The following is a 12,588-nucleotide window of genomic DNA, read 5'->3' as shown; positions in this document are numbered from 1 at the left end:
ATACAAGTAAACCACACACAGTAGCCAAACGGATCTGCAGAGATACCTTGAAGTTTTATATTGTATATGTATTGTGCTGACCTTGTCGTGAACCTTCTGTCCTTGATCCATTCCATCCATAGGCTCCTGATCTGTGCCATCCCCGGTAACAATCTTTCTCTGAATATGAGCATTTTGTTCCCTTAATGCAACAATCTGCAAAAAGAAGAAGACAATAATATTATGGAAAAACTAGCAATATGTAAATTACAGGAAAGGAATCTAACTGGGCAGCGGACACAAGGATTTGTTGCTACCAAAAAGCTGAAGAACTAAATGTAGCTTAACTTTGCTGTATATATGACTGTAAATACTTGTTTGTATATTTTTTATCAGCTTCATTTTAATTTTTAAAGACCTGGAAAATATTTTCCGTTGGGTTTTGTATCATGGCAGGATTGGGAGACACCCAAAGGAGACGCTGAAGGTGCAGTACCATCCAACTAATGTCAAATAATGCAACTCTCATGCACAGGTGCCAGTGTACCCCAAAACATGTTCCATGTGAGATCTGAGAAATAAACCTTGTATAGATATAATAAAAGCTGATTATCAGTCATCAGTTGACATTATTTGGATGGTACTTTGCTCCTCCAGCGTTTTAATTTTTCCCAATCCTGCCATTTCCAAACTACCAGGATGAATGGGCCACAGATCCAGTGCGAAAAAAAATATCACGTATAGCTTTCAACACAGAGTTCCCTTTTCTAGACTTGTCTTCAGAACACCCTATCAAAGTATGCAGATGTGGTCCACTCTTAGATTATTGAGGCAAATTTACTAAAACTGTTTGACAGAGCATACAAAGACTAAAAAGCCTTAAAGTACTCCAGATATATCAGAATATCTAATGCTCCATCCCTGTCCCTTACTGACCAAGTCATACGTAGTAATAATGGTGGTGTATGGCATACAAGCCAGTTTTTCTATAGCAATCTGCCCTCTTTAAAAGTATAGACACCCTGGTCAACCATATCTGCCACAAATGTTCTCAGTCTAGTATAATGTACGGTATATATTTATTTATATAGACAGTACCAATGTTACCTATCTGATAAAAGTTGCTCTTTTATTATACATTGAAAGTACAAATTAGTTACAATGGACATACTGTAAGTCTGTTCTTTGTGTGCTGGATTACTTCAGCTCAGCTTCAATACATGTGAACAGGGACGGAACAGCAGTAACTCCGCGCAGACACTACATGGAGAACACAGCTATTTGCTTCCAGCTCTGTTTTCCACATAGCAGATGCTGAAAACAGCTGATCCGTGGGGAGTGATCCCAGGTGTTGAGTCCTCGTTGACCTGATATTGGTGACCAATCCCAAGGGTAGTTCATCAATATTTACCTTTAAGGTTGAGACCCAATGTTGCAGAAACACAACTTTATTTGTTGCAGATTTTGCTGCGTTTTTTTAAGCCCTAGCCAAAAATGGCTACGTCATGAATTATATATATTGTAAGCCGATGGCTGGTCAGGTAATGGAGGGGGTGTACATCTCGCCCAGACTACTAAGGTGGGTGAGATGAGAAAACTGCAGGAATGTTTGTTCTCAGCAGACAACTTTTGTCTGCTGAGCAGTTTGGTAAATGAATCATAGCGGTCCATCGCGTTTTTATGTCCGGTCTCAGACGCAGTGTACTTCGCGCCATTCCTCAGCCATAGGCTTTTCACCAGCGCGAGTACACTGCTTGGTTACTTTGCTATTTCATCTACACATTGCGGGCTTGGTCCGGTCTCCTGGAGGTAAGTTCCCCTATACAACGAGCAGCTTCCAGCATTGTTTATAAAGATTGACATTATGCTCATTATGTCTGAAACTCCGTTACTCCTAGATTGGTCTGGAGTGCCTTTCCTCATTTTACACTCACCGTACCAACGGAGTACAATTTGCATCTATATGAACAGGTGAATTTTGTTTATTTTTCTGTATGTTTCTGTTTTCCTGCATTGTCTTTGTTCTTTCTTTTGGATTATTTTCCTATGTACTTACAATCGTTGCCCTTGACTACTACATTTACATATTGGCCTGATCCTCTTATTCCTGTAGCAAGCTGCTTTCACTACATGACTGAGATTCCTGCTATACCCTGCATTATCTATAGCATGGTTCAATTTATGTTTATGTACAATTTTGTGTCAATGCCAGATATGGCTATGTTATGTTTGTACCCTTTTGTTTTTCAACTTTATGTTTTTTTTTCTGTTATTTCAAATGTAGAGTCTGATGAAGGTCCATGGGACCGAAAACGTTCACTTGACTTTACTAATAAAAACTTTGACACTGATAAACGTGGAGTTCCTCTTTATACATATCTAGCTTTAGTGACTCTTTGACAGGATGGGATAGATGACAAAACATAGTGTGGCTTAGTCCTGTAAGTCTGGTGCGGTTGCCATGGTATTCTTGTTACAACCATGGAGAAAATTAAAAGAGAGGAAAAACATCTTTCATTCTTGCAAATCATTTTATTATACTTTTACTCTTTTCTGAACTATTAAAATTCTTGTTGGTAGATTATTCCAAAATGGTATCTGCAACTAAATATTATGTAAACTGGCAGTGAAATATATTATACCGAGTGGTATGGAGTACCCTATAGGCAGATCTATTGCAATTAAGTTAGCCTTGATTTAAGGCATGTGGACTACCTCTAGTTCGATATTAACACAATGTTTATTCAAATTATTGCATTAGGTGAGATTTAAAAACAATGTATTACATAATACAGATTAGATAGTACAGCAGTTCAAACACTACTTACTTATATAGAAAAGAAAACCTTGTAACAATGACTTCAATAATAACAAAACAAATATATCAATATACTCAAAAACTGCAGATCATGGAACTAAATTAGGGAAATGCAAATGCTAATTCATATGTATCAGTTTTCTAGTGTAGATGTGGCGCATCTTTGCAAATAGCCCTTTTTTTGTTACATTGCTGGTCCGGCACCTGTCCAATGCTTTATATAGGCAAGAAGGAGACCAATTTACTGTAGGTCAGGTCAGAAAACTGGTGTCAGCTATACCTAAAATCCAGTGGCGTAACTACCACCATAGCAGCAGAGGCAGCTGCCACAGGGCCCGGGACATTAGGGGCACGGTGACAGCTACCCCCGCTCTTATCACAGACAAACTGTTGTAACTGCGATAAGAGCGGAGGAAAGCTTGTAGGACCTTGTGTGATGTCAGCTGTCACATGACTAGGTGGGCGTGTCTTTATAGCCCGTACAGTCAGTACTGGAAGAGCTGAAGAGAAGGAGAGATAGGTAATGAAGGGGAGGGATTAATGTGAGATGCAGAATGGAGAATGTGTGTGTCTGTGTGTGAGTGTGTATGTATGCGTGGTGTGGAGGAGGGGGAGGTCAGTGTCCTTATATCTGTGTATTAGGAGGAGGGGGAGGTCAGTGTCCTTATATCTGTGTATTAGGAGGAGGGGGAGGTCAGTGTCCTTATATATGTGTATTAGGAGGAGGGGAAGGTCAGTGTCAGTAGATGGATCAGTATTCTACACATTGTTTGTATTCAGACTTGCCTGCAATTGCTGTGTCATGTGACATCCGTGCGTTATTAAAGATGGCCAACACCAGCAAAGACTGCAGCGGAGCCGGAGACAGGTAAGTAACTTATTTTTTATGTCTGTATCTCCCCTCGGTCTCCGATTATTATACTCTGGGGTCTGAAAATACCCCAAAATATAATAATTGTTCGTGGGTGTTCATTATGGGGCATAATCCCGTGTGCAGGGGCCACAGTGGGGTATAATACTGTGTGCAGGGGCCACTGAGGGACATAATAGAGCGCGCAGGAATGGGGGGGGGGGTTGATCAAGGTCTTCGGTGTCGGTCAGGAAGGGGGGGGCCCCATGTCAAAAGTTCGCCACGGGGCCCCGCCATTCCTAGTTACGCCACTGCTAAAATCCATGCCCGTTCCCCTGTATGAAATGCTAGACTTAATAAATTCTCCCCATTGTCTGGTCCAATAAAAAATATTCTGAAATAGTGTTCAAAAGGAATTCAAAATCCCCACATGCCTGCATATTGTAATGTTGAGTGTAGGTACTACAGCACTGTCCCATTGAAGTCTATATGACAATGTTTCCGTACCTGTACTCAGTTACAGATTATAGGGCAAGTAAGCAGTATGGCTCCTGGAATGTAAACCAAACAGGGAGACATTACAGCTGGTCTGTGGAGGTCCTGGGTGCGGGACCCCTGCAGATCTAGTATTAATGGCCTGTCCAAAGGATAATCCTTTAAAATATGTCACAGGACAACTTATGTAATATCTGAAAGAAAAGCTGCTATATCATAAACTACCAGAGGACAAAAAGAATTCCTCATATTGAACCTATCTACCAATTTCAGAACTGGCCGATAGATTCATCCTCACATCATCGCTTTATGCCAACGTTGGATCTTTAGTTCAATTTATGATTCAGAACTTCAAGAACTTTAGTGTGCCTACTGTTCGATTCTGACAGCGCTGCTCAACACTTCCAAGCATTCCCGAATCTGAAGAAAACTATTGATGTTGCTCCTTTGGCACACGGCTGTACAAGTCAGAAAACTAAGTCCTATTTGTCTTCATCATACAAAGAATTGACTGAGCTTATAAACTTTACTCAAGCTTTTAGTTATCCCAGTGGCAACGTCTGTATGTGTATTAAAATGGGATATATTCAATTATAGCTATTTAAAGGGATTCTACCATTAAAACATATTTTTTTTGTGGATAAGACAACGGAATAGCCTTTAGAAAGGCTATTGGTCTCTTACCTTTAGACGTGGTCTCCGCTGTGCTGTTCCTTAGAAATAATGGTTTTTACCGGTATGCAAATGAGTTCTCCCGCAGCAATGGGGGCAGTCCCCAGCGCTCAAACAGCGATGAGGGCGTCCCCAGCGCTGCCAGAGAGGTGTCTCCAAGCGCTGCCTCCTCCATCGTCCGCGGCGTCATCTTCAATGTCTTCTTCTGGCGCAGGCTCGTAACCTAGCAGAGCAGACTGTGCGGGCGCACAGGTCACGGGAAAATGGCCGCTTGCACAGTATTGTTAGCTGCAATTTTCCCGTGGCCTGTGCAGTCTGCTCTGCTCAGTTACGAGCCTGCGGCGAAAGAAGACATTGAAGATGACGCGGCGGATGAAGAAGGAGGCGGCGCTTGGAGACACTTCTCTGGCAGCGGTGGGGACGCCCTCATCGCTGTTTGAGCGCTGGGGCCTGCCTGCATCGCTGCGAAAGAACTCATTTGCATACCGGTAAAAAACGGTATTTCTGAGGAACGGCGCGGCGGAGACCACGTCTAAAGGTAAGCGACGAATAACCTTTCTAAAGGCTATTCTGACGTTTTATCCACAAAAAAAAAAAAAAGTTTTAATCCCTTTAAAGAGATCCTGTCACTGACTCTGGAACACAAAACCTTATGGACCAGTGGCTTAGTGTACAAAATGGCCTTTTCTTTGCACATTCTGTGGCCACAATAAAAACATAAAATAAATAAAAATAGTTTATACTTTCCAGATCCTGCTAATCCAGACCCCTGCACTGTTCATTACTCTATCTGGAGTAGAACACCCCAACTTTATACCGCATTGATAGGACTTTGAGCACACGTACAAAGAAACAGAGAAGCACTTTTCTAGCTCGAGTGAAAGCTGTGCAGGTGCTGAGAGACTGGAGAGGAGTAGGAATCAAATCTTTACTTTTATTTGTAGCTACAGAAAATATTAGGAAAGAACTGTTTGGGGCTCTAAAACACCAGTGTATAAGACACTTTGTGTGATTTAATGTTCACGGGAGACATGCAGACTGTTAGTGGCAGGATACTAGTCTAAAACTTTAATTTAACAAAATGGAAGTGATTTAATGTTCCAGAAGTCCTAGATACATAGATTCCATCAAGTCCGGTTTTAATTGAAGAGGAAAAGGGGACCAAAGGTCCGTTGAGGGAGAACCGCGTACACTGGTATGTTTAAGAAGATGGTAAACCAGGGTCCAATCACATAGGGTTTATTGGGTAGTTAAAAATACAGCATATAACACGACGCGTTTCGGGCCTTACACTGGCCCTTTCTCAAGTGCAAAAAACGAGAGCAGGTCCCGTCACGGTTTTAATTGGGCTTTCAATTATTTTTAAGACGTGACACATCTCCCATATGATGAATCTTAAAGGAGAGTACACACCTCATTGTCTTATAGTGGGATCTATTTTTGTTCTATAGATTTGTCCCTAATTATGACTGTATGAATAGTATTCAGCACTATTATTGTATTCCATGCCAAAATTCCCTTATGGAAGCGTCTACATAACCAAATAAACATGTTTTTGGTATTTTCTTCCAGTTTAATGAGACTATGCATATATAAAAATCTTAAACATTTCCAGCTTCATACGAGCCACTAGAGTATGCAAACTAGGTTTTGTTTATTGCACTTCATTTTTCAGCTTTGCTGTGAATATTTAGCAGAATAATGGGGTCCATGTGCTTTCCGCTCAGTCTTCACATGGAACACGTGGACAAAAAAAGTAGTTCACAATCTACTTTCCTGTCCGCATGACTCGTGTGGAGATCATGCGGAAAGCACACAGATCCATTATAGTCTATGGGGTCCTTGTGCTTTCACTGCACACTGCTTGCCAATGCGTTTGGTGGTCCGTTCAGGGGGGTCCCATGCGGACTCCTCCGAATGGATTACCGATGCAGATGAGAACAAGGCCTAAAATGATAACACAATGCTAGGGTATGCTTACATTTTATGAATTGTGGGGGTCTGACTACTAGGTCCCCTTAGCCCCAAGAATGACAGTGACACAGTGCGGGTGTAATGTTGCACCTACTACACTGCACAGTAGGCATCAGTACAGGTCAAGGGGACTAGCTATAACTTCCTGCAGCTACTGTATAAGCTGGTGCAAATTCTCACTATAACAGGCACTTAATAAATCTCCATTATTTCCCTTTTATATTGTTACATTCAATGAATGAATGAACGTAACATTAAATAAATGAGATATTTTCTTTAAAAACAGAACATTTCATGCACAAGTGATATATGCAGTTGGTATTGGTTTTTATAGCTCTCCTATTTGCATTTCCAGAAAGAATCACAAACTGATACATGAAGTCATTTAATAGCTATAAACGAAATAACAAGAAAAGAACAAATTCACTCTCATGAAGACACATAATAAAAGGAGATCCTAACCCTAACTTAGAAGAGTGCACAGTATAGGAGACACAGGTAATGTCACATGAACCTGCGCATGGTTTTCTATGATGAATACTGCTACAGGGAAAAAACCTGCCCTGGAAACCGTCTGGAATGAACATTGTGATTAATAGTGCAAACACAAACATAATACTCCGCTGACCACCGCAATCTTTTACAATACAAAGGATTAAAATGAATCTAGTTGGAGAAGTCTTTAATACTCAAATGTCCTACATTTCTTCTTCATACTGTATATTTGCTTTCCAGCCTATTTCGCCAGAGATACTACTAAAATACTGTTATAGATTCTAAAGAACATTACACAAATAAGACAAAAAAGAGAAATGCAGAATAGAAATGTCAGGATATATAGTTTTATGAGGCCAATTCATTTAAAAGGGACTGTAATACGTGGGCTATCCATAGGCAACCCCACTGGTCATGTGAATAAAGGGGCTGAGGGGCTTTAGCAAGTGCTGCCTCCTCCTTCTTGGGTCTGGGTAAAAATGAAGGGAGTGGGATTGATGAAATTGCCACAACCCACCATTCAGCTGATCAGCAGGATGTAAGGAGTTAGGGATGTGTCCATACAGTCTGACACTGTCAAACCAGGGCTGGCGCTGTTAGGGCTGACGCTCAGTGCACACTGAGTTTTTTGTCGCTGATTTTGACGCTGAATACGCCTCAAAACTGCCTCCCAATAGAGTTCTGCTAGCAGGAAAAGGAACCCATTGAAGTCAATGGGAGGCTTTTTTTTCAGTGCTGAATCTGACAAGGATTCCACACCAAATTCAGCGCCATTTTCCTCCGTGTGAATGCACCATTAGGGGGAGTTCACACTGTCCACCCAAAATGCTGACTGGGCCCCTTTCCATTAAATGCTAGCCCAGGGGAGGTGTATAAAAAAAAATAAAAAAATTATACTTACTTGTCCTGGGTTGAGGATCTGCTCCGGGGCTCTTTCTGCAGTAGTTGCTAAATCATAGCGGGTAAAGGACCTTTGATGACGTCATGTGTGGGTGGAGCTATTCTGGATTGTACAGGACAGTGTAGTGTTACACTGCAAGAGGAATTTGCTTGGAACTTAGACTGATGGAAGGTAAGGAGGAAAGAAGAGAACATGTGTAAGTAAGAGGGGGACATGAGGGGTGCAGGTTGCGTGTATGCGTGTGAGCAAGGGGGAGGGAATGGGGTGCAGGCTATGTGTGAGCAAGAGGAGGGAGTGGGGGGGTTCAGCCTGGGGGGTGTGTGTGGTGGCCACTGTGACCATATAATTCTGTGTGGGGGCAACAGTGGAGTACGTAATACTGTTTGGGGGCCATTGTGGCACACGTAATTCTGCTTGCGGGGCCACTGTGGAGCACATAATACAGTATGGGGTCCACTATGAAGCACATAATACTGTGTGGGGTCCACAGTGGAGCACGTAGTACTGTCCCAGTATTGTTCACATGCCGGGTGCTGCTCTGCTCACTCACTGTATACTTGATAACTGCAGTTGTGGGTACTAAAGCTGTATCTCTTTCAAGTATCTGAGATATCGCTTCAGTGCCTGTAACTGTCACTATCAAGAATTTGTTCTAGGAAGGGAGTAGGGGGCCCCGTACAAAAGTTTGCACCCAGGCCCACAACACTTAAGTTACGCCACTGTTGAACAATCATAACCTGGAACCTTAGCAATTCCTAGAACCACATTTCATACTAGTTTGATGTATGGTGGTACAGAACTTACAGTTTACATGACTCATTCACAGTAAGGGTCTTCAACGCCTAATGGTTACATTTGACATGCTACAGTAAATTGCTATATGCTACAGATCTGTATAAATAACTGTATACTTAAAACGTGAGTAGCCTATAGTTTCTACTTAGGTCTTATTCACACCCAAAGGAAAAAAAATATGGCAATGTAAAACAATGGCATTGAGGAGTCTGTAATTTATGCAGCAATACAGATGTCTTTTAGAACATTGTGATGAAAATTGAAGAGAAAAACAATAAAACATGGTTATATCCAGTAAAAGATTATAAAGATGAAATAAAATATCATTACAACATAAGAACATAAGAATAAAAAAGTTAAACATATGCTTTCCAATTGACTTTCTTCTGCCCACAGCAGTTTATTTGGATTATTTCAGCTTCAGTGCACTGAAAGCTTTATTCAATGACTCCAGTTCTGCCCACTGTTTGGAGAACCTAAATTCTTTACAATTCTAGCTTGAAAAAAAAGATGTAATTTCAGTAATGATGAAAGAAGGCTTCAGATACTAAGTATTTGGGTTATAGGAGAGAAGACAAATTCATGCATTGTGCAAGAAAATAAAACTTAATCACTGTAGGAGTAAATAAAATATAACTTTTAATAATCTTTCTTAAAAATGGCCTCAATTTATTTAATGTTTTTTAAATATTTTCTTTAAAAAAACTGTACTATGACCTCATTGATAAAGGGTAACCAATAATTATTAAGTCAATCCCTGTCTGGTACAGCCATTAACAGTTTCATTCCCTGATAGTGTGCCAGGAGCTAATCTGGTATGCCCCAGTACACCTACTGTATATATCCCTGGAACTCTAGATTAAATCAGGTGCGAGGAAATCTAGATACAAATCCCTAGTGGTTCCACATAGGCTGTGAGTAAGGCCAGAGGGAGGTCCTGGAGGCGAAAGCTCTGTGAGCAGTCTCTGTTACTGACAAATTAACCCCCGTATATGATAATGACAGCAGGAGCTATATTGAAATGGAGGATATTCAATACAGTACAGTCTCATGTTCTCACAAGCCGTATTCCACTCAACTACACCTCACACAATGCCCTACTGATCTCAAGTATGCTCCAATTGCCTATGTTAACATTGTTGCCACTTAGGGTATAGTTACATTAGCCCTATTAGTCTCTATTCATGGGCTACGTATCCTAACTAGATAAATACAATATATGGTCCCTGATGTATCCACCACCTATTGTATAAGTTTTCCCTCACACTTCCCTCTGATGGCCGCTTCTTCCACCAGTCGATCGGAACCGCGATGGGCAGCCCTGCTGCGCCATGTTTCGCAAATTTATATCTCGGCTGGTGGGAGGAGCGGCTCGTCTTTACGGAGGAGAATGACATATTTACATCTAAGATCCATAACTGGATGAGATATATTGACGATATACTGCTTTTTTGGACAGGTACAGAACAGGAATTTCATACTTTTATTGGGGTTCTAAATAATAACAATATTAACCTCAAATTTACAGCTAGTATTAGTAATAAGGAGATCACATTCCTGGATCTGAAAATTTTGATTGATGGGCAGGGTCATATCTCTACTGACCTGTTTAGGAAGGATACAGCTACCAACAGCTTGCTCTCATGGAGAAGTTACCATCCAGCACCCCTTAGGAGAGGCATTCCTAGGGGTCAATATTTACGGATGAGACAAAACTGTTCCTCCTATACAGGGTTTAGATCGGCATGTGAGGAGCTTACCACTAGATTTATGGAACGGGGTTACCCTAATGACGTTTTACAGGAGGCATTCAACCATGCGTCTAATCAAGAGCGTACATCGCTCCTAAACCCCCGTCCTAAAGTTGACTCGGAGATGAAATTCGCATAATAGGCACCAATGATAACTTGAATAAGGAAGTGAGATCTATCCTGACGAAACACTGGAATGTGCTCAGATTGGATTCTGACATTCAGAAAATGTTGACACCATACCCCGCAATAACCTACCGAAGGGGCAAGAACCTTAGGGACAGATTGATGCATAGTCATCTGTCACCCGTAACGGACTCAACCTGGCTATCAAAACACATCCCGGAAGGAAACTTCCGGTGTGGACACTGCAAAGCTTGTAGTTTCATCAAAATGGGCTCGAAATTCTCGAGTGTTGTTACCAATGAATCGTATGACATTCGCGGTTTTATAAACTGCCAGACCTCAGGACTTGTGTACATGGCCACTTGTGGCTGCCCAAAAAATTATGTGGGCAAAACGAAACGCAAGTTCTGTAGGCGTATTTTAGATCACGTTGGTAACATCAGACGAAAAGATGATCGTACTCTCAGTCGACATATATGGGAGCAACATGGGGGCAGCCTGGACAATTTAACCTTCCAAGGTCTTGAGGTAGTCAGAATGCACCCGAGGGGAGGGGACCTGGATAAAAGAATTTTGCAAAGGGAGGCCGAATGGACATTTAGGCTTAAGAGTCTCGCCCCGGGGGGCCTGAATGAAAACATAAATTACAGTTGTTTTATTTAAATAAGGAGCTTATTATGGAGGTTAGGGGTAGTAAGTGTGACATTTTCCATGAAAAATAATATTCTGGACACAGTAGGGAATGGGTTATGGTTTGATTGGTTTATTAGGTATAGACATACATTGACACCAATCGATAAATGAATCGATAAATCTCTATAATACGTACCTGTCCGTCTGATTTATCTATAAAATTATATGTATTTATATGCAAATGATCTATCCATCTAAATTTATGGACCTTTTGAACCGTAAAGATAACTAATGGAGGCTATGATATTATAATAAACCTGGTTTATTGATATTTGGGGGTAATTCTGGTGTAAACATCATATGAATCTTGATTATGACCCGAATAAAATAAACCCCTGTTCACACACTGATGCAGTTGATCTGCAAGTTAAGAACAAATTAAACACCTGTTCACACTCTGATGCGGTTAACCTACATGTTAGGAATTAAGTAAATCCCGGTAAACACTCTGATGTGGTTAAACCTACATGTTAGGAATGAAAATAAACCCCTGTTCACACTCTGATGCGTATAACTTCCCTTGTGAAGAATGGGTTAATTTGATGTAATCAATAAGATCCAGGGGAGTCTTGGATTGAGTTTTGGATTGAGATTTATTAATAGCAGTAGAATGGTAGCTGCAAAGAAATCAAGTCATTTATGACCCGAAAAAAATAAACCCCTGTTCACACACTGAGGCAGTTGATCTGCAAGTTAAGAACAAATTAAACACCTGTTCACACTCTGATGCGGTTAACCTACATGTTAGGAATTAAGTAAATCCCGGTAAACACTCTGATGTGGTTAAACCTACATGTTAGGAATGAAAATAAACCCCTGTTCACACTCTGATGCGTATAACTTCCCTTGTGAAGAATGGGTTAATTTGATGTAATCAATAAGATCCAGGGGAGTCTTGGATTGAGTTTTGGATTGAGATTTATTAATAGCAGTAGAATGGTAGCTGCAAAGAAATCAAGTCATTTATGACCCGAAAAAAATAAACCCCTGTTCACACACTGAGGCAGTTGATCTGCAAGTTAAGAACAAATTAAACACC

The 12,588-nt window shown here is 40.9% G+C and overlaps 1 protein-coding gene across 8 annotated transcripts in view; it reads right to left on the bottom strand.

Moving 5' to 3' along the window:
* The window catches only part of PPFIA2 (PPFI scaffold protein A2), a 243,722-nt gene that overhangs the window by 84,652 nt on the left and 146,482 nt on the right, over window positions 1-12,588 (bottom strand). For all 8 annotated transcript variants that reach the window (XM_075274514.1, XM_075274519.1, XM_075274515.1 and 5 more), the window contains one exon: window positions 82-195. In XM_075274514.1, coding sequence (XP_075130615.1) covers window positions 82-195 — 114 coding nt within the window. The remainder of the gene's footprint in view (window positions 1-81; window positions 196-12,588) is intronic.

The sequence above is a fragment of the Leptodactylus fuscus genome, chromosome 5, assembly GCF_031893055.1.
Source record: "Leptodactylus fuscus isolate aLepFus1 chromosome 5, aLepFus1.hap2, whole genome shotgun sequence".
NCBI lineage: Eukaryota > Metazoa > Chordata > Amphibia > Anura > Leptodactylidae > Leptodactylus > Leptodactylus fuscus.
The sequence above is the reverse complement of the archived record's forward strand: the minus strand, read 5'-3'. Positions and strand labels throughout refer to the sequence as shown.